The following is a 13,278-nucleotide window of genomic DNA, read 5'->3' on the forward strand; positions in this document are numbered from 1 at the left end:
TAATATTCTATAAACACCTGCTTGGGGCATGTTTAAATAAGCTTTCAAGTTAAGTGGACGCTCATGAGTATTTGTTGCGCCTGAGATGTGCTGGAGGGCAGTTTGAGCAAGTGTGGCTATTTCATAGAGTAACATTTTCTAATGCTTTTTATAGGGTTTGAACTGCAAGCAGATCTATTCATTTCGATGAGGTGGTCTTCAGCATACACCTATACTCACGCTATACTTCTGGAATCGCAGTCCTAACCTGTGCACTGCCAGGCCTTCGGTCTACACTACCTAACATGCATGTGTAGCCTTGGATCCAACCCTTTACACTTGTACAATCAGACCATGGGTCTCCTGTATACATTTGCACTCCTATCTGTGGTGGTATGCTCTCTTCACCTTCACTTCTAGTTATGGGCAGTCACTCTAAGCGTATACAGTCACCTCTCGTGCTCTGCGTTATCCATCTGTACAGCAAGCCATTGGTGTCCAAATAAGCCTCTGCACTAACAGATGTGGGGTGTCTTCACAATGCACCTGCAATCCCTGTTGAGAGGCTGCAGAATACACTTTGTAAGGAGTCAAGTCCATAGCTGAGTTATCTAGAACGTTTTCTCTTTTCTTCTCTACATTTCAACCAAATCCAGTGGCTGCCATTTTTATGGTATGATTTAGACAGAGCCAGTGTTTGGCTCTTCTTTTAAGCCCCCCTCATAGAAATGCAATGCCCTCATTTAACAAAGGAAGGACATGGTACTTCATGAGGGGGCGCTAGAGGGCGCCAAGCAAGATGGCCGCACTCGTGTGAGGCTCTTGCGGTTCGGGCCCTGATCCGTCCAATATCCTGGTCATCTGGAAATGCTGCAGCGGGTAACGATCAGAAATGTGCATCGGACTGTGAAAGAAGTGAAAACTCCCTTAAAAAGCAGCAGTACCGGCCCGCTGCTCTTTGGAAATCGTGGGTGATCCCTGGCGCCTGGCGTGCACAACATGGCGGCGGTGGCGGCTTGGGCCTGAGGGAGTTCCATGCAAACTATATCGGCGGAGTTGACTTGTCCGGATTCGAAGGCACGGAGGTTCCTGTGTGGGTTCGGCGCTCACTTGCGTCAGGAAAGAGTCTCGATCTAAGTTCTGCTGGGTGCGGAGAGGAACCTGGGCTGCCGGCCCCCTTGTCACGCGGCTATGGGCCTGACGGAGTTCTGCTGCGACCTGCCAGGCCGCCGGAGATAGCGGTGGCCGTAGTGAGATGAGCCGCGGACCCGTGGGACTATCCGGTGAGGAGACCTATGAACGCTAGGCTGTCTCTGCGAGACGCGGCCCGCTCTGAGCGTCTGGTTTGCCAGGCGCTAGGAGCCAGACGAAGCAATCTGCCCAAGCGCGGCCCGTGCCGTGGGGTCCTAGAGCGCGAGGGCGCCTTGTGTCATGGGTGGCCTCCGGTGCTGAGGCCGGCGAGGAGCGGACCGCCGGTCAAGGCTGAACTGGAGTTGGCGCCGAGGTGAGGAGCGCGGGGTGGTGGGACTCCCCTCTCTCCCCCCCTGCAGTGGACACAGGGAGGCCATAGCGAGAGCAAAGGTCTGAGCAGGGGCCCAAGCTGAGGACAGTCTTTTTGCTACTAACTGAGCGGCACACCTGCGCGGTCAATCCCCGCCCGCCCTCATTGGCCATAGCATTGAGACCAGGGCAGTAAGCATTTGAGGGGGAAGGAGGCTGCGGTGAGCTGAGCTCCGGGGGGAGGACCGTCTACTGGAGACTCTTGAAGACACTAATTCTGGGGCCGTGAGTGCTTCCGGGAGCCAGGGGAGGCTACCAAGTGGTGGGCACAAGCATAAATCTCAGCGCTGCGGAGACCACCGGGCGACCCAACTAGCACCTGCTGCAAAGGTCAATATACTGTGATCCCTGGCCCACCCCCTCCTTGGAGAGCCTGGGGGGCTGGCGTCGGGGGGAGAAGAGGCGTTCGGGGACCTGGTGCTGGAGCTGGCGCACTGACTTCGGCCGACGCAGCTGGGAACCGGTCCTCTGTTCTCCCTCATACGCAGCGTGTGCCGGATGGTTGGCTATTGCCTAGGAGACACGCAGTGACACCGAGAAGGATGGGGAAACCAGACGGGCACCAGCCTAAACTCAATTTTGATGCACGCAAAAATACCCGATCCCAAATGGATCCGGAAGAATACCGAGTGGAAGCTCCAGCGCCCTCAAACACAGATTTGAAGGACCTAATACTGGCTGTGCAATCCAGCCTGACCTCCACTGAATCCAAGATGGACTCCATGTCTGCGCGGCTAGATGGCGTAACGCATAGAGTAGACAAGCATGAGGAGAGGCTGACTGAGATGGAACGGAGGATATCGGAACTGGAGGACACCTCTACTGCGACAACGTCCCGCACGCTGGAAATGGAGAGAGTGCTGAGAGCGGTTGCGGCCAAAAACGAAGATTTAGAATCCCGCTCTCGAAGAAACAACCTCTGCATCTTAGGGATACCGGAATCAACAGCTACCGGCAGGATGGAGGAATACGTAGACCGCCTTCTTATTGCGCTCTTTGGGAGAGACGTTTTTCACCAGTATTGGTGGTCGAGCGGGCTCACCGTGCGTTGGCTGCTCGCCCGGTGCCTGGAGCCGCACCGCGTCCGATAATCGCCCGGTTGCTCAATTACCGGGACCGGGATACAGCCCTCTGCTTATCTAGGGAGCGGGGTCAGCTCCGCCACGAGGGAATGGAGATTTCATTGTATCCCGACTTCACCCTGGCTGTGAAAGAGCAGAGGCGAAAGTTCCTCCCTGTGAAGAAGAAATTACAGCAGCTCAACATTCCCTACGTAATGCTCTTTCCACCTCGACTCAAGGTGTCCTATCAAAGTAAGCAGCACTTCTTCAATACCCCACAACTTGCGCAGGACTTCCTTAAATCCTTGCCGAAATCGGCGATGGGCCGTTCCTCCACGCCACCCCCACCCAGGCGGAGAGGGAAACACTTTGGATGTCGAATAGACAGATGCTGTTACATTATGCTTTTCACATAGCGATCCTGTCACACGGGCACTGAAATAGAGGATTTGCTCGAATAGGGGTGTCTGGACACCGTTGTGGGGCGTGGGGACCAGAGTGAGGAAGGACAATTTCCCCCCCGGGAGACAATACCGCCGACCTCAGTGCACGAGAGATTAGACACTCCTACAGAGATCCTGGTGCTTCTGGTGCGCTTTGGCGGTGGGAGGGTTGCCCCCTCGCTCCCTGACTGACGGAAGCAGCGCTGAATACTACACCCTATCCTTAAGCTGCCATGTTGGTGGTTGTCTGCGAACTTGCAGGATGCACTGGAATGACCTTACATTTGATCGCCCGAACACCCTCGCTCTGGCGAGGAAGACCCCTGGACGCCCTCTGGACTCCACCTCACAGGTGAACCCTTATCAGTATGGTTGATGTTGTTTTATTGACAGTTTTGTTTCAGGCTGAGTCATTCTCCCGTGTTGGGACCATGGCATTGGGGGAATGGCGGGCGGGGTGGAGGGAAGAATACCACGGCAGGATTGTGCTGCTGATGTGGGAGGTGGGAGGGAATGTTGTGTTTAAACATGCGAGAAACGAACAAATGTGTGACACGACACATATCTTAGCCTTGATTACCATTTTCATGCCTAGCTATTTCTACCAGTTTGCGTCAGTCCACCGCTTAACTATGTGTTACCCCAACCGCTGCCATGGCTGAACATTCTAGACCCACCGCATTTCGCTTCCTCACTTGGAATGTACGAGGACTGGGGGAACCTCGCAAGCGCAGACACATATTATCTTACCTAGACTGCCATGACGTACATTGTGCGATGCTGCAGGAGACGCACTTTAACCCCGCCACCCTTTCCGCATTTGCCACTCGATGGGCCAGATATACATGTTTTTCCTCCTATTCATCTTATGCTCGTGGCACATGTATCTTAGTAAGGAAGTCCCTTCCATATACCCCAATAGGGTCTCTGGGGGAGAATTGCCTCCCACTCCTTTACATTTGTTTCTTTTTATGGGCCGAACTCGGACGACCCGGAATTCTTCCACGTGCTCTGGGGCAAAATCCTAGAGATCTGTTCTGCACACCTATTATGGTGGGGGGGACTTTAATGTCACAGTTAAACCCACACAGGACCGGTCACACCCGCAACCACATCACTACTCCCAGTCACAGGCCACCCTAAAGATTATAATGGCTGACTATGAGCTGATTGATGCATGGCATCATAAACACCCATCGCGACGGGAGGGTACTTGTTACACTACGGCCCGGGCTTCCTGGTCCAGAATTGATGCATGGCTCATTACCAAGGGTTTAGCCCCTTGGGTGACACATACCTCCCATCTTCCTCGGACACACTCGGACCATTCTCCAGTACTGGTCGCTATAGCCCCCCCGCGCGTGGACTCTCCGTTTCTACTTTGGTGCTTCAATCCACTCTCTTTATTAGACCCAGTCTTCAAGCAGGAACTCAAGCAGGAGATCACAGATTTTTTCCCTCGTAATGAGGAGTCGGTGACGCAATACTCCATTGTGTGGGAAGCTTTCAAAGTGACCATCCGTGGCTTGTGTATTGCAAAGAGTGGGGGAGTATTGAGAGACATCCGAGCAACTCTGCGTAGATTGGAGACGGAACTTAAAAACATTGAGGAGGACTTGCAAAATAGCCCCACACTGGAATTGCAAGCTAGGATGCGCAGTGTGCTTAATGACTACCACAAGACAGCAGAGCGTGAATGCAAATACAAAGGGAAATATTTTAGGGTGCGACAATATGGGGAGGGGGATAGACCTGGAAAAACGCTGGCGTCCTTAATTCGACCTCCGCAATTTTCAAACATTGTTCTTGAAGTGGAGGACGAAGACGGTCAAAGACATAGTAATAGTGATAGTGGAGACGTTCCGTACGTTTTATAGAGGTCTTTATAGGACGCATAGAGATCAGCCAATAGACTTCTACCCCTTTTTTGAGGATACGGCGATCGCCTGTTTGGGGGATGGGAAGAGGAAATTTCTTTTGAGACATCACGAGGATGAAGAAATTATATCGGCTATAATGCAATTGCAATCCGGAAAAGCGTCGGGTCCGGATGGCCTCCCGGCCGAATTTTATAAAACTTTTCATCATCTACTCATTCCGGTGCTGCGCCACGTATACGAGGAGGCTCGGGAGACTGGTATACTTCCTCCTTCAATGCGAGAGGCGCGTATCATATCCCTACCTAAACCGGGGAAGACCTCTACCTACTGTGATTCGTACAGGCCTCTATCCTTAATAAATGTGGATGCTAAAATTTTAGCCAAATTGATCGCTAATCGGATCAGTCCCCTTATGACAGCATTGGTGCTCCCTGATCAATCGGGCTTTGTGCCCACTAGAGGCACGTCCCATAACTTGCGCACACTATTCGCGCTCCTACATGATATAGACCCTGATCTTAACGTGGCGGCTATATTTCTTGACGCCACTAAGGCGTTTGACTCCCTGGAATGGGACTATCTCGCCTTTGTTTTACAACGTATGGGGTTTCCCGCCCCCTTCCTGACATGGATCAATTTATTATATTCCGGAGTCCGAGCTAGAGGGATGGTTAATGGAGTTCAATCGGCTCCTTTTGCGGTCACACGGGGCACCCGGCAGGGATGTCCCCTGCCGCCCCTGCTTTTTGCTATCGCCATCGAGCCTTTGGCGGCTAAAGTATGGCAACATTTCCGGGAGTTTGCGTTGATATACCCAGAGAGGCAGATTTTGATCTGACATTATACCTGCGGGACCCGGTGGTCAGCCTTAATCCCATTCTCCGATTGCTCATCCATTTCGGCCAACTATCTGGGATAAATGTGAATTGGGGGAAATCTCAAATATTCCCACTTACCGATGCCACATCGGAGTTCACTCCGGATTTCCCTCTTACATGGTGTTCAGATAATGTCACTTATCTTGGCATTCGGGTCTCTCGATGCCGTGAAGAACTGAAGCGCTACAACTACGGGCGCGCACTCGATCTTATTACGGATAAGATCTCAAGATGGATTGCGATGCCTCTTTCCATGGCAGCTAGAGTATCGTTGATCAAGATGGTACTATTGCCCAAACTACTCTACCTTTTTACCAACATCCCTCATGATCCTAGCCGTCACTTTTTTTAAAGTATCAAAGCTCAGCTGATCCGATTGACGTGGGGTGGAAGGCAACCCAGACTGGCATGGGACGTTCTTACTCGGCCGTTTGAGTCTGGAGGACTCGAAGTCCCGGATATGGAATTATATTTCATATGCGCCCAGGCGCACTTTGCGGCTTACTGGATGCACCCTCCACCATACATGCCTCATATAGCAATTGAAGATGGTTACATGGCCCCTACACCTTGTACTGCATATCTAAGTACTACCGCAGTCCCTAGATACCTAGCATCTACAACTGTACAATGCACTACCAGTGCCTGGCGCGAACTGCCGCACAAACTTAAATGCCCTATTCTTTACTCGCCATTAGCGCCAATCCAGGGGAGACATGACCTACCAGTCACGACAGAAGGGGGATGCCGCCGTATGCTGCGGAAACTGGCCTGTCTTACTTGGGGCCAATTGTATGTAAATGGAAAGTTTAAAAATAGTGAGTACTTCTTTGGTACCCTGACCCCCACTCACTTGGAGCGGTTCTATTATGTGAGGCTTAGGCAAGACATGCGTTCGCTTCCTCAGTGTTTCCCGTTGGAACCCCCGATTATGCTTCTTTTACACACCCTTCTACAGCACACTCCCCGGAACATGTAGTGTCGCGACTATATTGCTCAACTCAAAAAGAGTGGGAGAGGGATACGGCCCCAGCCAAGGGTAAATGGGAGGCGGAATTGGGAACTTCCATCACGAAGGACCAATGGTCCTATTGCTGTCGCCAAACGGATGCCATATCCGCTAATAGCAGATGACACCTTATACATTATAAATATATTCACCGCCTATATTACACGCCAGCTAGGCTACACCGTTTGCAATTGCGTGACACTGACTGCTGTGATAGATGCGGGGCGGGGGAGGCTGACTTCGGACACTTGGGTTGGGGCTGCCCGCCGGTTCGGGAATACTGAAGAGAGGTACTGCATGCGCTTGACGAACAAGTCCCAATCAAGATACGGCAATATGTTTCCTTAGCCCTCCGTCTGGCGAAGCGACGAATAGCCTGCCGATGGGGGCGTGGTCGTGCTCCCAAATTCAAGGACTGGATAAACGATCTCACATATTGCCAGGACCAGTTACACACATATGCTGAATTTATGCCACCCTCTTCACACCCTAGAGATATCTGGGCCCCACTTCAAACTTATCTCTTGGCACACACTGACACTGGGGACCCTGACCCTGATCCCGGCCGAAGAGAGACCGAGGGAAGCGGTGGGGAGCGACGGGGGGCGATGTGAGTCTCCCGGACATGGAGGTGCAGTGATCACTTTATTGTGACGCATGGCCGGGGAAGGAATTGTGGGGTAACGGAACTATGGGGGTGATTGATGAGTGGAGACTGAATTGACAATGCTTTGGTATAACAGGCGAAAGACGGTGCTGCTACCGTGACTTATTGAACTTGATGTTTTGGGGGGTACTTGTTTAAGAACCTGAGTTGATTATCACCCGATATGCTTGCCCACCTGACGCGGCCGGCCCTTTGGGTTTGTAGGTGGCTTGCTGTGTTTGCTTCCCCACTGTCCTTGGCAAAGAATGTTATGCACCGCAGTGCCGGCCCGTCGGGGTGTAGGCACCCAGCTGTGTCAGATCTTCATGATGTCAATAAAGGTTTGTTAAAAAAAAAAAAGGACATGGCACTTCACACCTTACTCTACGCTCCTTTGCCACCTACCATAATCTTCTCTCACTGGGATTGTGGATGATAATACATGAAAATCGGAGAGGCTTTTCCCTCTTCCCAGAAACGCTTGCATGCTTCAAGACAGATGGATCTATGGGATACATCCTTTCCAATTCCAATGGCTCTCCAGATTTGGCATGACTGCCCTCACTGGCCCACAAATTGGACCAAGTGCATTAAAAACCTAGGAATGTCCTGAGTACCACCTGGGTGCTCCATATTTCCATGGGGAACTAGAAGGACCAGAATTGTACCAAGCCCTGGGTCTATGCGATGAGCAGCAGGTTCAGTTGTCTCCAAGAAAACACCTGCCTATACCTCTTTGCCAAGAACAGTGAAGAGGAAAACTATCAAGGCAAGGGAACCAGTTTGTCTACTGAGACCATCTCCATTGCCATCTTCAGGACTGACCTGCTTTGTCACTAATTCATCCATATATGCTCTGAAATATGCCTGCCTGCTTTAACACCTATACTTTATATGCCTTAAAGCATAGATGTAAGCTTGGATACATTTGTAGTCCTCTTGATGAGAGTTCTGCCACAAGGGCAGCACCCAGTGACCTGCCTTCGAAAAACTGGCCCAATATGGAGGAGGATCTTCATAACCAGGTAGCGCCTGGAAGTTCATAAACCACTTCAGCGCCTGTGACAAGGACACACACTAGAGTGCATCTTTAAGACACTAATTCTACTGTGACAGTGCTATCTGTGTTGTGACATCCAGGGAAAGGAACAGCTCTTTCGAGTAGATTTGACTCAATAGGCATGAGAGGATGTGGTGTTATGGACAAAGCTGCCAATTCTGGATCCCTACTGATCATGCTAAGAACCTCAGGATCATCCTAGGCACCAACCTCACCATGGATAAACAGACCCTTGCCTGTTCGCTGCCAGTTCGCCCGTGAGAGGAGCAGGAAGAGACAACAGCTCCCAGCTTTCCTTGCATGGATGACACAGTGGTGACGTAAATCCTAGGCGCAGGAGCGCCTTAAATCAATATGGGGCACCCCGATGTGTGGGTTGCGCCCAGGCGTGGCCTGGCCGAAGACCGGGCCAAGCGCGGGCCTGGCTTCGCCCGTCCACCGCCAGATGAGGCTGAGCTGGCCCCCCTCATTCAATTGGGTCAGTCACAACCTGAGGAGAGAACTTTTGCCCCTCTAACTAATCCATTATGGGGAGACACACAGGATTTATAGCTCTTTGGATGACCACGGAGCTTCTCACCCCCCCCCCCCCCCCCCCACAAGCACCTTGAGACCCTCACGGGTGTGTAGCGTGCTTTAAAAAACCCTGATTGATTGACTGATCAGTAGCTCAGCTCTACGCAGCACAACTAATGGGGGATATTGCCCGCAGGGTACCTCCTTACAAAGAATGGCACCACACTTTAACAGCTGTACACAGCCGATTGATCGGCAGCTCCCAAACACCACAATAGTAGACAACTCCACAAGTAGTGGAGGCCACCCCATATTAGCACGGAATGGCTCGACATCAAGAGATATCTGATTGCAGATATACTAAAATGTGGCCACTCCCCCTAGGTTATTTTTATAAATGATTCTTAAGAGAAGTCACGTTATGTTTATCCCCCTTTGCAGACAAGAATACATTTGCGGTGCTGACCAACCTTGAGGACTTGGATTGACTGAGGCCAACAATAGCTGATGGCGCCGATCTGTCACCCTCATGCTCACCGTGTGAGCCTCTGATGGATGATCACGTGGGTGTGTAAGGTGCTCTAGCACGTGATAAACAGGTTTTAAAAATACTTAGTTGGAATGTGGCCAGCCTCAATCAAGGATAATATTAACTGACTGGTTACAAGTAATCAGGCTATACAACATTTTAATGTTTCAGGAAACCTGGGCTACTAGTGGCCTATGTCTTGATGGGATTGAGTGCCATAATATCCTTGCATCACCATCTAAAATGAGACGCGCCTCTGGTGCCCTTGCTATATGGGTGAACGTTGCCTGGATACCCTCACAGGTGATTAGCCACGCTTTACAAATCCATATAACATAACATGTGGGGAACCAGGTTTGAGTCTCAGTGTCAGCTCAACATCCTTGATTCTGGGCAAATCACTTAGCGCCTGATTTAGATCTCAGCAGACAGATTACTCCATCACAATGGTGACCGATATCTGTCCACCTAAATATAAATCCTATAGGATATAATAGGATTTATATTTCAGAGGACGGGATATCCGTCACCGTTGTGACAGAGTAACCCATCTGCCGAGAACTAAATCAGGACCTAAATCTCCTCCTGCCTCAATAAAAATGTATGTGATCTTGCGTAATGTAACTGGCGGTCATGTAAAGCAACCCAATGCCAAAGAATGTAAATGCATGCAGAAAGGAAAACCACATGCAGAAATCAACTCTGGGCATAGTCTTAGCTAAACAATCTAAACACCAGCCAGAAGACACGTGCGCTGAACTCGCAACAGCACTTGGTTCCAGAATTTCCACTACAGTTGCCTCAACCCTCTGCTTACCTACACTTACCTTGTGAGCTAGTGGTTAGGTCAATGTAGTGGGTCTGATAGTATCGTCATGCGATATAACACTAGTGATGTAGTAGGGGTATACCTCCAATACACATCCACCCATTGTTATACAACCAGCACTTTAATTGGAGCTGACCTGCACTGGAGCAGGTATTCATTCCTGGTCTGTTGTTTAAGTGTGAGACTTGTGTGTGTGAGCAAGGGGGTCCCCATAAGCAATCCAAACTTTGAATACAATTTATAAATGTATACATTTTGACCTCCACCTGAGACTCCTTTTTATTCTCCAGTGACTTTCTAAGCAGTCTCCTCACTTCTGCCTAGTGATGGGAGCAGTGAAGCAGGGTCAGGATTAGGTGAAACGGTTGAGGGTCTGTACGTCCTGCTCTCAATCCCACTCCAGAAAACTAATGATTGTAAGCTTGGTGTGTTACATCTGTAACAAGGAACACCACCTAAAAGAAAACTGGAGGACCCCCCCCCCCCAGCCCCCGATTTCCTTCCTCACCCACCCAGTCAGTGGCAATTGTGCATCTGCCTGAGCTCCCACCTCCACCCAGACCTCAGGAGTGCTCATAAAACTGCCCTCCCAGCTGTGAGGTCCTGATGACCAAGAACATGTTCAATTACTGAGCCGTGAGTAGGTGTTAGCTCTCATCCAGTACAAGACAGTGTTGGGATTGCTCGTGGGCCATTGGTGTGAGGCACCAGCCCACATCGCTAAACTTGAGGTTCCATTTCACACTGAATTACTGTGAGATTTCCACTCCCAGTGCACCCTTATTCTAGTATTCAAGATCAATGATTGAAACTACCAAAAAAAAGAGTGGGTTGCCTTTTGAAGTAAATCTTCCTACACAGAAAAGCCTGCACAGCTCTTCAAAGACATCAATCAGGCCTGCTGTGGAGGGCTAGTAATGCCCAATTGTGTTTATTGCAGCCTGTGTGGTCAGGTGGCAGCTGTGTCCCAGAGAGAGTATAGCAGTTTTGCTGACAAGCGCTGGTGCAGTCACATGTGTGTACTGCATTACTGCTGTTAAGTAGTAATGCTGTCTCAAAAAATGACAGCAGCTTTTGCTGAGAGTTGTTGGTGCTGTGCCATCAGAAGCATAAGAGCTCAGCACAGAAGTATTGGCAGCCTCACAGTTAAGCATTGCGGCAGTGATGGGAATTATTAGTGCCACCCACACCAACAGAGTAAACTTGCTGGGATGTACTGATACACTCCCATTAAAAGTACAGCAGTCCCACTGGAAATCGCAAAATACAGCTGTTCTGCCACCCCACTGAGTTACTGTCGAATCCATCAATAACTGCTAGCCCAGCAGCCATGCTCACGTGTTCTGATAACTATCTGCTCATCGTACAATGGTTAATTCTACAGCTTTTCCATCCCAGTGTTTTATCTTATATGTTCACAGATGCCATGTGTATATTCGCAATTTTATTTTTCCAATTGCCTGGTAGACTTATGGATGTTTACTTGAGAATATTAAGGTTATGTTATAATCTATGAAAAACTCAATTAAAAGATTTAGAAATTAAAATATCAATTCTGCAACATCAAATATATAGAGCTCATGCTGAGAAGTACCAGTACCAATCCTTGAAGCAACATTGGAGTCAGTAAACAAAGCCATATGGAAGGGATTGATGCTTGAGATGATGGCAGACTGAGATGAGGAATTTGGTGCCCGCTGCCCCTGATATACACTGTTAAGAGGATAGCCTCATGGTGATGGGGATGAGAGTGAGAGTGTTGCACAGCCAGTAGTGCCAACTCACCACTGAGAAGTTCTGTCCAGAGCAATCGTCGCCGCGAAAGGTGCAGTCCATCAGCATGTCTTCGATGTCATGGCCTGTCCGGTTGTAGAAGTCTGTCATGCTGAAGGGTTTAGCCTTAAAGTTCTTGAAGTTCGCCTTGTCCTGAAGGGCTGCTAGAACGTCTGGCTCAGCTAGGCCAGGGCTGCTGATCTCATAGCGGTCATTGAGTAGTGCCAGCAGCTCGCCCACGTGGTACATGTCATTGCGCGTGATACGGGAAAAGCGAAACTCATTCAGGTTGCACAGGGTGATGGCAGGGAAGGTCAGATTGGTCGCTGCCACTTCGTCCAACTTTGTGACATGGGGGTAGCTAAAGTAATAGGTGACGCGCTCTATGCAGACCACCAGAAGAAGGCCCAGTGACCCCAAGAAGAAGAGGGCCCATAGAAAACGACGAAGTGACATGGGGCTGTAGGCGAAGATGTGGCTCATTCCATGAAGGGTTGACCTATCAGCAAAGCTTGAAAGGTTTGTGGGACTGACACATGTATCAATGCTGTCCACCGAATTTTCCTTCATTTTGACACAAGAGAAGGACCCCCGTTAGGTGGATGATCTAGGGAATGTCTATGGGGTTTAAGCACGATACAAAAATAATGTAATTAAAGGGCGGCCGTCAGCTGGTGATGATGTACACAAGCTAGCCTGGTACAGATGCCTAGAGACCAAGGATGGCCACTCCTCCCTGGAAGGACCTGTCTTCGCTAAAATGTAATTCCTCAACCTGCTGGTGCCCCGACAACTTGCCTGCTCCAGACGGCGGCTTCACGCAAAGCCGGTCTCTGAATGCCGCGGGAGGAACCTACAAGGAATGCTATCAGGACGGGCTCTGCTGCCCTTGGGTCCCAGCCGCTGCAGCCGCCGACGGGCAGCTGCGAGGAACACCAGACTCACCGCGCAAGGGGGGAGAGGAGAAACAGATGCGGGTTAGCGGGGTTTGGAGAAGAAAAGAGAAGCAGGAAAAGTACCAGTCGTGCGCAGCGGAGTGGCTGTGTGTAACTGGAAGGAAGCGCTTGGATCACTGGCTCGAAGCTCTGCTTTACACCTGCAGCTTGGCTCCAAAT

General features: G+C 50.3%; 1 protein-coding gene across 1 annotated transcript in view; it reads right to left on the bottom strand.

Annotated features, from left to right (window-relative positions):
- The window catches only part of LOC146789820 (acid-sensing ion channel 1C-like), a 632,040-nt gene extending 619,307 nt beyond the window's left edge, over nucleotides 1–12,733 (bottom strand). The window contains exon 1 of the mRNA XM_085632177.1: nucleotides 12,176–12,733. Within this exon, the coding sequence (XP_085488303.1) occupies nucleotides 12,176–12,733 (558 nt within the window). The remainder of the gene's footprint in view (nucleotides 1–12,175) is intronic.
- Nucleotides 12,734–13,278: the final 545 nt, after the last annotated feature.

This window comes from Triturus cristatus, chromosome 10 (assembly GCF_964204655.1).
Source record: "Triturus cristatus chromosome 10, aTriCri1.1, whole genome shotgun sequence".
Lineage (NCBI taxonomy): Eukaryota > Metazoa > Chordata > Amphibia > Caudata > Salamandridae > Triturus > Triturus cristatus.